Consider the following 11,650-nt stretch of genomic DNA (forward strand, 5'->3'; position numbering starts at 1 on the left):
CATTACAGATGGTTGTGAGCCACCATGTGGTTGCCGGGAATTGAACTCAGGACCTTTGGAAGAGCAGGCAATGCTCTTAACCACTGAGCCATCTCTTCAGCCCCTATCACAGTTATAATTTTTAAGATCTTTCTCACACAGATGTGGAGCCAATGGGTAGGGAGGACCAAGAATGCCAGTTGTAGCTGCAAACTGCTTCTAAACACTGTCCCTGTGTAATTTTACTTGACTGTTAATGTACTTTCTAATGCTCATTTGCCATATGAAGTAACTAAGAACATATTTGGAGTGTCCAAGGTCTACAGCTATGAAATCAGGACTCAATCCAAATTAGAACCAGGCGTGTGCAAACATGAGTGCTGGCTGTCGCCCACCGCGCCTGTGCAAACGTGAGTGCTGGCTGTCGCCCACCTAGCCTGCTTTTGGCTTGGCTGAGGCCATTGGCCTCCTTCTGTAGGAAACACTAGTGCAAAGCAAGAGAGATATTCAAAGTATCCTTAAAACAATGTAGTCTGGGAGGAGGACTTTTTCAGAGCAGTGGAACAAAATAATATATAAAAAATATATTTAAATTTATATACATATATATGAGTTTGCATAATTTGATATGATGTTTGAAATCACAATAAGAAAAGTAGCTGGCATTAAATGCACAGAAATCAGCTGCTTTTTGAGGAGGGTAGAATAAATTAAAGTCATACATTCTGTTAAGAAAGAAAGAAGAAAAGAAGGAAGGAAGAATGAAAGAAGGGAGGAAGGGAAGAAGAAAGGAAGGAGGGAGGGAGGGAGGGAGAAAGGAGGGAGGAAAGGAAAAGGAAAGGAGGAAGGAAGGAAGGAGGAAAAGGGAAAGGTCAGTTCTTAAGTGCCCACACCACTTATAAGGATTGACTGGGAAAACACCTACTTTCAGAGATAAGCATTTTATTTTACTTTTTCCCTTGGGGGAAAAGATGATTTAAAAGACAGAACAGCACTGTGCTGTCCCCTGAACTCCGGGGGACACACACTCCTGTGAGCTCCCTAGGCCCAGAACCACGTGCGCTTCCTTCCTGGAAAGACAGGTTTCTAAGCTGGTGACCGCTCTGCGGCTGAGGGACGGCTGCCTTGCCTCTCTGTTGTTGCTAATGAAAAACAAGAGACAATGAAATAGAAGAACTAAACAGACCGCCTTCTTGGGAAAATATTCAAGTAGAATCAAGACCAAAAGGACTAGGGTAGGGTCAACCAATCACAGTCACCAAGATTTGGCTCCCAGCGACACAAAGGTTGGTTAAGGGTCAGAGGGACACCTAGGTGGCAATAATGGGATCTAACAGGGAGTGCTGCCCTTGACTGGCAGGAAAGCAAGGCCAAAAGAGAAAAAAATCAGCAACAGAAGTCAACTTCTTGGAAGGGTGAGATTGTCATAATCTGAGTGGGGCAAGAAATGTTGGTAGCATCGGTCACTGTGTGTAAGGACAGATGGAAACTGGGCAGCACTAGTGTGAAGACGTTCCCTGGGGACACAAAGAAGACTTCACCTTGGAAGATTGTGACTAGGGACTGGCCTTGAAGCTGGAGGGGGTGTTAGGAGACAATGGCTGTGAGTCTCTTGTTTGGGGACACCTGGCCCTTCACACTTCAATCCAGTCAGTCATTCTAGCCTCTTAACAGGATGGCTATGTAGTCCAGACTGCCTCCCAAATGTTTGGATCATAGCAGTGAGAAATTATGTTAACTTATCTATATTTAAGAAATGAAGTGTAAAGGTCTATATCTAATTGTAGGGTGTGTATGGATGGGCTCCTGGGGATCCAAAAACTCCCGGATATCACAGTAGCTTCCAAGACAGGGTCTCCACTTGTTACCCAACTGAACCCAAGACCATAAAATAACTAAGACCCAGTGAGGAGAGTCTTTAAGATAGAAAAATTAAGGCCCATGAATAGGACAAATTTTCGCTTCATAAAATCAAAGCCTTTTAGCATAGCTTGCGGACATAATACTGTACTTACATCAAGAGCCACAGACTGCTTGGCCCAGGACTTCTTCACTTGATCGTACATAATTGTGTTGTTGATACCAAGGCCACAAAAGATGACAAAAGCCTAGGACACAGAAAGCCTGTTAATTAGAAACCATAATAACTCACAGACAAAATCTAATATGAAAGCCGCGGGCCACCAGAGACAGTTCTGAAAATATAATTTTATTGTGCTCAGAGGTGGGCCTCAGGGAAAAGTGCATCACAGTTGTTAATTACTATTGTCACGTAAGAGCTTTCCAGCTCACATTGCACATGAGGAAAAAAATCATCGCTTCAATGACACTGTGAAGAAATAATGTCACACATTTGCAACCACACGATGTGTTTAAATGTGATCTTAATTTATGTGGGCAGTAGGCTGATTTTAATTATTCTATTTTATTTAACCAGGAACAGCCCCTTCCAATAGCAAGGTTACAAAATAGTTTGGCCAAGAAAGTAAGAAAAAGAAGCCATGAGCAGAGAGAGCCAAGGGCAACGAGACTGACTTGGAATCAGCGGCTAGCACAAAGATGCCAGGAGGAAGGAGACTGATACACTCTGTGAGCAGACTCCGGCCCAGTCCATGAGAAAGCAGAGCACAGCTGACCTCTTCTGCTGTGACACAGGGGACTGAGCCTTGTGGACTAAAGAACACGGGGGACATACACCTGGGGGGGCCGGCTAAGGGTCTCATGACTGGACACAGAAGAACCAGACAGGGATGGTACTATCAGACAGACACGGAGGGGATTCAGTTCTGCAAGGAGACTAGGACAGACCCATCCAAGGTCACAAACTAATCCGATGAGCGGAAGCACAATCAAATTTTGCCTTGTGTTTATATAGTCTTTAAATCTTCCTCTTTGCTGGTACCCCGTTTAACTACATTAGAAAGATTAATGTTTACCCTAACAAATGCGGGCAAGGAAACGGCTGGCAATTTGGTTCTGGCCCTTGGCTTTTAAGTCTATTTGCTCACCTCAAAAAGCCGCTGATCTGCATCATCAAAAGGTTTCCCATCAAGTCTGTTCAGCACTTGAGCGACCCCTGTTGAGGGAAAGTGGAGACAGTGGTCACTGTAAGTACTGGGCATTGTCACTGGGAGAGAACAGGTCGCAGCTAATTCTATGAATAGCTTAACACACGCCTCCACGCTGGAGGTGTGATGAAGTTGGCAAGTATATTCGAATATGTACACACTGTTTTACATATATCACTGAATCTATTTATCTCTGTATATAATATGTAATCCCCCCCACCACACACACACATGTTTTGGTGTTTGGGAGGGGCACTGTGGCAGAGTGATTAGGAACCTGGATTTAGGTAGAACCTTTGTTCCAATACCAACTGTGTGACCATGTTTAGTGATGAACTTCCTCATCTGTGCAAAAAGAGTTAAAATACGAACTATCTCAAAGGATTATGAAGATGTGAAATAAGTCTTAAATTTTCAACATGCATACTCAAGACATACAACATGATATTATGGGACACACATAGATCAAAGCAAAGTTAGTTCTGCTACCTGCTACCAATGGCGCACACACTCAACAGTCTCAGTTTATGAGGGCTTCCTCTTTCCAAATACATTCCTGGCGTTCTACCAGAAGTGTTGGTGTTTCACTTCCAAAAACAACAACAACAAAAAGACAAAACAACAGTGCTCTAACTGAAAACCTCAGTGTGCTTCCATTTAGCAGAAATATGCAAAAAAAAAAAAGAGCTATGATTCGCTGGGCGGTGGTGGCTCACGCCTTTAATCCTAGCACTCGGGAGGAGAGACAGGTGGATCTCTGAGTTGGAGGCCAGCCTGGTCTACAAAGTGAGTTCCAGCAAGGTCAGGGCTACATGGAGAAACCCCGTCTCAAAAAAACAAGAAAGAAAAAAAATAACTCTGATTCTAAAGTGAGCCTGTATTTTTAAAAGTACCTAACTTCCCCTGGTGAACTGACCAGATTCTCAGCAACATATAACTAAATGAAAAGTCCTTAGCATAATAAGAAGAAAACTATAGCTGGACTTTGGAGTAATAGCAACGTTTATCATTAGGATTGAAATGTAGGATTATATGTGAGGTTGCTATTCGGTTAACATACAATTTGTCTTCTATGGACATTTTCTCTCCTTTAAATATGGATATATCTAAAACTTTATATATGATGTAAACTAATTCCCCATTTGTATTCAGGCTTAGCGTCTAAGATCCTAGAATATTCTTTATGCTTAATAACCTACTAATGTGTTTGTACAAGCTAAGCAGTCCAGTGGGAAAGACGTCCTCCAGAAATGTAGGACTTGGGTTACAGGTGTATCTCAGTTGTCCAGTGTTTGCCTCGTGATCAGGAAGGGCCACCTGAACTGAGGGTGGTAACGCACACCTGTGAGCTCAGCACTCAGAATGCAGAGCCAGGAAGACCAAGAGTTCCATGAACACATAAAACTCTGTTCTCCCTCCTCAATCTGACCTCGACAACACTCCCAGGGCACTAAGTCCTTGGTTAGGCAGTACTATCTTTGTGCTTAGCCAGTAATCTTAGGGTGTGGTAGAGAGAAGCAAGGTTGTATGTTATGTACCAAATACATCCATCACCTTATGTCTCTTAGAAGAAAAAAAAAATCACATTTTCATGGTATTTTCATAGTTTTAAGTAAATCTCTCTCCTTTATGATTGTTTAAGCTTAATCATAAACTGTTTATTAGCCTGCGTGTCTGTATTGATTCTGGCACTTTTCTGATTGAGTTGTTTAGTTTTGCTGGTTTGGGTTTAGGTTTTATTTATTTATTTTTGAGGCAGGGTCTCCTATAGTCCCAGGATGGCCTTGAACTCCCTGTGTGGTTGAGGGTGACTTTGGTCTCTTCCTGCCTCTCTCACCAAAGTGCTGGGTTTCAGCTATGTGCCATTGTGCCAGGACCCGACTCTTTTCCTAGGTACAGGGAGACGGCAGGGAGGGAGAAAGATGTCGGAAGCTGCTTTGCCTGGTTTCCTTACTGTGGGGAAAGTGTCTCTTTAGAGCCGTGCCGGCAAAGTTATGTGTGCAGATGTGTCCAACACCTCTGCACCCACACTACGTGTGAAAGCTCAGACATGGTCGTAGACATCCTCGGAAAGTTAGGACCCCTCAAGTTTAATCTTTTTTTTTTTTTTTCTTTTCGAGACAGGGTTTCTCTGTGGTTTTGGAGCCTGTCCTGGAACTAGCTCTCTTGTAGACCAGGCTGGTCTCGAACTCACAGAGATCCGCCTGCCTCTGCCTCCCGAGTGCTGGGATTAAAGGCGTGCGCCACCACCGCCCGGCTCAAGTTTAATCTTGATCTCTTATTAACTCTGAGTCTGTGGCTGTTTCAGTCTCTCCTCTCCTCCCTCTCTCTCTCCCTAATTCCGTGTCTGTTCTTCAATGTCTGCCATGTAAAATAACAAAGTTCAGAAGGTAGGCTTCTGGGAGCCCTTCCAGCTTTGGAATTTACTAGAGCTTTGAGCTCAGTAGATAGTTGTTCCTGTTCTAATGGCTGCCCATTCATTAGTAGTCTGTGCTTATGGAATTGTAGAAGAGTATGGAGACAGAGCTTGGTACTTTCTGGGGAGCCAGAGGAGGGATGGTTGTTATGAGCCCCAGGCTAGCCAGAGGTCAGAGGCAACGCGTGTGCACGCACACACACACACATGCACACATGCACGCACACACACTCTTTCTCTCTCTCTCTCACACACACACACATGCACACACGCACACACACACATGCACACACGCACACACACACATGCACACATGCACACACACTCTCACACACACATGCACACACGCACACACACACTCTCTCTCTCTCACACACACACACACACTCACACACACATACACACGCATAACGGGGGACACGTAAAACTATACGGGCCTGGTTTCTGTTTTAAAGAAAGGTTGCCCCACAAAGAATCACATGGGTAATGTCTTACCAATTATTTGGTGGTTGCTGTTCCAGATAGGGACACAGAGAACAGATCTTATGTGAAAACCAGATATCTGGTCAGCCTAGGGTAGAAAAAAGAAGCTAGTTATCATTAACTATTAACTACCCGTGGAAAAGTTATTTCTAATCACAGCACCATAACATTTTTTGAGACAGGATCTGGTGCTACCCAGTCTAGCCTTGAACTCACCGTTTTCTTACCTTAGCCTTCTAGAACAGAATGCCACGGCATCCGTTATACCTAATCTTTTAATAAACACACTTACTTATTCTTTTTATTATGTCATAATGAGCAGCACAAGAAAATCGAATTCAAATGGAATCAATTCGTTAAATAAATCAAACAATGGAAAATTGGCCTGACTTGCCCAGTCCCTGCAACCATAGAGAAACGGGCCACAGTTATGGTACCAGACAAGTATTCTGCAGTGGATTCTGGGTAATTAATACATTTTAATTAGATCAGTAGTCAGTGTTTAATCTTTGACTGGGAATACCCATTGGTAAGAGTGTTTGAACCTACAAGGAAATGTTTTATAAACACATTAATTTTTTTTTTCTGAGAAGACAGAGTTTCTCTGTGTAGCTTTGGAGCCTGTCCTGGAATTCACTCTGTAGACCAGGCTGGCCTTGAACTCACAGAGAACAACCCACCTCTGCCTCCCAAGTACTGGGATTAAAGACATCTGCCACCACTGACTGGTACATAGTAACTTTTAATACTACATGTTTTAAGATTTCTTTTTATCATTTTAAGTTATGTGTAAGTCTCTCAGTGTGGGTGTGGGAATGTGTGTGTGAGTGTGGGTGTCACATCCTGAGCTGGAGTTATAGGCAGTTGTGTGGCACCTGACGTGGTTTGGGGGACCTGAACTTGGGTCCTTGGGGTAACAGTGCCCTTCACTGCCAAGCTGTCTCTCCAACCCAATACTACGTAGTTTTAATCTTGCTAAGTTGTTATGAATGTTGTAAAATCCCATAACAAAAATTTAAAAACAGAAATTGTCTTTCTCTTCCTTTCTCCTGCTCTCTCTCTCTCTCCTCTCCTGGCCTGTTCAGTCTGCCATACTTGTTCAGTGTCCTGCTTTCTCTCCCTGCTTGGAGTCTTCCAGATGCCTCTGCCTGTGCCCTCTTTCATACATACAGTAATAACTTACTCTTAACCATACCATGGAGTGGTCGTACATCTGGTGCCAAACCCCTTGGTTTTCATGGTGGGTATACATGGGACTTTTAGGAGGGATGAAAGGGAAGGGGAAATGGTATATCTATATTATAATCTTAAAAATTGTTTAAGTTACTTAAAAATTAAAAAGAGAATTCCAGATGCAAAATAAACAAACTAGAACAAAAAGTAAAAGCATAAACCATTCATCCAGTATACCTTCCCACAGACAGTTATTAATGCCTGCTATGTGCATTGCAGGGTATTGGGGAGATAAAAATGAACTCAGTCACTATCCTTGAAGAACTCCGTCTACTAAAGACAGAAATAAAGATGAGATATGTGTCCAAGCAGGCAATGTTCAGAGCACAGTATTTGAAAAAGCTCCAAAAGGACCACAGAGAAATCAAAAATAGCTTTAGACCCTTTAAAAACAAATCTCCGATGATGGCCATGAAGATAACATTTATTGGCTGCTCGCTGTGTGCCAGCTCTCCCTTCAGCACTTCCCTGTGAATTATTTTATACACTTTCCGTACCAATGAGGTAGGTACTGTTATCATCTGTGCTTATCAGATAAAGCTTAGAAAGATTAACTGCCTTGAATGGAAGAGCCCGGCTCCCAGGAGGCCAGACAATAACAAACACATCCATCAAAGTTATCTTTCGAAAGAACAGAATGGCTTTCTCCCTCTCCCTGAGGATAGCATCAGAATGAAGACAGCAACAGCAAGCAGGAAGAAGAGGCAGCCAGACTGAGGGAGGCTTCCTGGGTATAACCTATGTGTTAGCAGCCCCAGCCGCTCTAGAATAATCGGGCCCACTTTATTTGGCCAAGGAAGGTGTCACACAGCACTAGACAGACAGTGGTAGTCTGAGCCAGTACAGAACATCAGGTATGCTTGTCTCCCCCTGTTCTGGGACCACAGAAACCCTTAGCTAGTCTCTCCCATAAATCCCAGGTAGCTGAGGGGTGCCTCGCATCCAGACTGCACAATTGAAAGGGACATTCAGTGAGACTGAGGAGCTCTGGAGTCCAGGGGTGAGAAAAACAAACCTTTCTCTGGCTGCTTGCCAGAAAGAGAAATTTGTTCACCCATCGCTTTCAAAGCATTATCTTCACCACCAATATTTCTTTATTCTGGGCATAAGAGCTCCCCCATCCATACGGATGAGGACGTGGAGATGTTTGGCTTGAGTAAAGGTGGCCATGGGGAAACAAGAGGAGTACCAGTTGACCCTAGAACTGAGACCACCAAAGAGCGCAAGAGCGTTGTGCGGATAAAATGGCCAGGTCAGAAGCTGTCCAGAAACATAAAAAATGAAGACTTGAGGAAGGGAAACTGGGAGGACGCACCACCTATGACTCAAAGGGACAGGGATGGCACAGGACTCCTGAGCCTACGATCTTAACCCAAGACTTTACAATGCTTCTAAAATGTAAATGTATTGCTACAGTCTTCTTGGAAATTGATTTATTAATGTGTACCTGGCACATAAGAAAGTGTAAATAACCTCCGACTTATTGATTCCATGTATAATGCCATATGTCTTAGACAAAAACTTCCATGTAAGAGTACGAACCACAGAATTATATATCATAATGCTGTGTCAGAAATGGCATGAATATTCAGAAGTCAGTTAGCTAAATCATAGCACATCCAAACAACGGCATGTTATGCATCTGATTAAAGTCGTGCTACAGAATGTATCTGGACATGGAAAACATTTCCTCTGTTAAGTGATAATTGTGCATGCATCTGTGGGTGTGCAAACACGTATATACACTGACAAATCCTTCAAAAGCCATAGTCACAATGATTCCCTCTCAATTGCTTACCTCTGACAGTTTAAAAGTGACTAATCTAGTTCCTAAATTTTAAATAAGGGCTGTAAATTACTTGTACATAAGAAAAAATTAAAATAGAACAAACCACAGGAACAATGGTGTTCAATAGCATTGAGTGATCAAGCAGGATAAGAGTTCAATTTCTCAACACGTGGGTTAATTAAAGGCAGACACGGGGAGGAGATGAAGGGGTGGGATCAGGAACAAGAGTCAAGTGTAGCAGAGGAAGGCCAGAGGAAGCTGTGTTGTGTTAGACTCTTTAATCTGCTGAACCCTGGAGGAGCCGTGAGACAAGAGAGAAGGTTGTGTCTTTACATTGCTCTCACAGTGGTTCAACAAAGAGGTTCTCCACAGCTAAGTGATCAGTGAATGGGTGTGTGGTGTGTGTGCATGCGTGGTGTGTGTGTGTGTGTGTGGTGTGTGCATGCGGTGTGTATATGTGTGTGTGTGGTGTGTGCATGCGGTGTGTATATGTGTGTGTGTGGTGTGTGCATGCGGTGTGTATATGTGTGTGTGCGGTGTGTGTGTGGTGTATATGTGTGTGCGTGCAGTGTGTGTGTGGTGTGTGTATGTGTGTGTGCATAGGGTGTGTGTGTGTGTGTGTGTGCATAGGGTGTGTGTGTATGTGTGTGTGTGCGGTGTGTGTATGTGTGTGTGCATAGGGTGTGTGTGTATGTGTGTGTGTGCGGTGTGTGTATGTGTGTGTGCATAGGGTGTGTGTGTATGTGTGTGTGTGTGTGGTGTGTGTGTGTGTGTTTGTGATTATCACTTTTGATGATTTTTATAAAGTGAAAGAGAAGACAACCAAGAGAGGAGGGAGGGTACCAGAGTGTGAAGAGAGTGTTTTTTGATTTAAGATCATTAAGACATTTCTCTCTCTGCTGTTAGTAGTAAAATAATGTTTATGGGAAGTCGTACTAGTCCGGGTTAGTTGATGGAAGATAGAAACTTGGTATCAATGCCAACTTGCCACAAATTAGAATCACCTGAATGGGGAGACTCACCTGAAGAGTTTGTTCTGATTTGATTTATCCTGATTGTGGGCGGCACCTCCCAGTAGAAGCCCAGATTAAAAAGCAATAGTTCAGAAAGAAGCCTGTCTTGCCCTTTGCTGGCCTGGCCTTCCTCTTGTCCTGAGTTGATTTATCCCTGCTGCTGCTGATTTTTTCACGTACAGTAGAATCAGCATTCCCAAGCATTCCTGGTGGAAGAGGGAGCATAGACTACCCAGACATTTTCTGGGCTTCCAGCGCTAGATTGGGACTACTGCCTTACGGATTGAGTAACTGCAGGTCCCCCCAGAGAGAGACAGCTATTCTGGGACTGCTCTGAGTACTGAGGCAGCCAGAGCTAACAACTGAGTACGGGTTCTCAGCATCTCAGGAGTAATTTGACTATCATTGTTTAAAGATCACTTAATAAATTATATATATATAAAATAAACAAATGAATATATATACATATATATGTATATATATATATACATATATATGTATATATATATATATTCATCTCCTTGTTTCTGTTTCTCTGGAGCAGTGTGGTTCCCATCCAGTGCGCCAAGACCCTTTTGGAGGTAGCACATCAGATCTCCTGCACATCAGATATTTCATTACGATTCATAACAGTAACAAAATTACAGTGATGAAGTAGTAACAACATAATTTTCTGGTTGGGATCATCACAACATAGGAACTGTATCAAAGGGTCACAGCGTTGGGCAGGTTGAGAACCACTGCTCTGGAGAACCCAACTAAAGATATTCAGATTTTGACATCACAATTGATTCTGTCTTTGTGTTTTTTGTTGTTTATAACTTGTTTTACGAGAACACATGTGAATGTTTTAACGTATGTAGAGTATTTTTACAACGCAGATATTATTAACACTAAAGGAAATGCCTGTGAAAACATTCCTACCTTGTTGTTCTACAGGCTTCCTGCCTAATTATCCTGTTTTAAAATGTGCACCATCGGAGTCCCTGAAATTAGGCTATGTGAAATGAAGCAGCCTTCCTAGCAGGTTACAGTCTGAATAAATATACTCTATCAGGGTGCCCGGTACCAGCCAATTAAAAACCTGTCCACTTAAAGCTTTGCCTACTCCTGTCCCCAAGGGACATTTCCAACAGACCCAATTAAACATGGTTGATGGTTTAGCTCCTGGATCCTTCAAAACAGACCTGTTATATTTTCCAACCCTCTTAAGGCAGGCAGAGGAAGTGCAATCGGAACTGGTAACGGTGTGTTGCTATACCTTAATCTGTCATATGTTTCCTTTCCCTGTTCAACATTATTCCCAGCTTCACGTGCTGGTGAGACCTGGTTCTCATCCTAAGACTAGAAGGGAGATCCGGGGCTCAGTCACTCACTTCACTTCCCTGCAAAATGGAGAGAGTCTATTTTTTTCCACCCTGCATATCAGATTAATTCTAATATTTTCTAGATCACCACCTACAAATGATTCCTTAAATCCTGAACAACACAAAAGAAAAACTCAACCAACCAAGCAAACAAACAAAACCAGAGACCAAAAAAAAAAAAAAATCCCATTCTTTGTGTTAAGTGAGGTCTAGGTAGCCTGTCTGATTATTTGTGTTAGGGGAGGGCTAGGTGGCCTGTCTGATTTTTTGTGTTAGGGGAGGGCTAGGTGGCCTGTCTGATT

The 11,650-nt window shown here is 43.0% G+C and overlaps 1 protein-coding gene across 1 annotated transcript in view; it reads right to left on the reverse strand.

Moving 5' to 3' along the window:
- Pde11a (phosphodiesterase 11A) overlaps positions 1-11,650 on the reverse strand; it is a 273,329-nt gene that overhangs the window by 125,421 nt on the left and 136,258 nt on the right. Inside the window, exons 7-9 of the mRNA XM_005346609.2 lie at positions 5,959-6,034; positions 2,988-3,055; positions 1,995-2,087 (exon numbers count right to left, since the gene is read on the reverse strand). Of these exons, the coding sequence (XP_005346666.1) occupies positions 1,995-2,087; positions 2,988-3,055; positions 5,959-6,034 (237 nt within the window). The remainder of the gene's footprint in view (positions 1-1,994; positions 2,088-2,987; positions 3,056-5,958; positions 6,035-11,650) is intronic.

Source organism: Microtus ochrogaster, chromosome 4, assembly GCF_000317375.1.
Source record: "Microtus ochrogaster isolate Prairie Vole_2 chromosome 4, MicOch1.0, whole genome shotgun sequence".
Classification (NCBI taxonomy): domain Eukaryota; kingdom Metazoa; phylum Chordata; class Mammalia; order Rodentia; family Cricetidae; genus Microtus; species Microtus ochrogaster.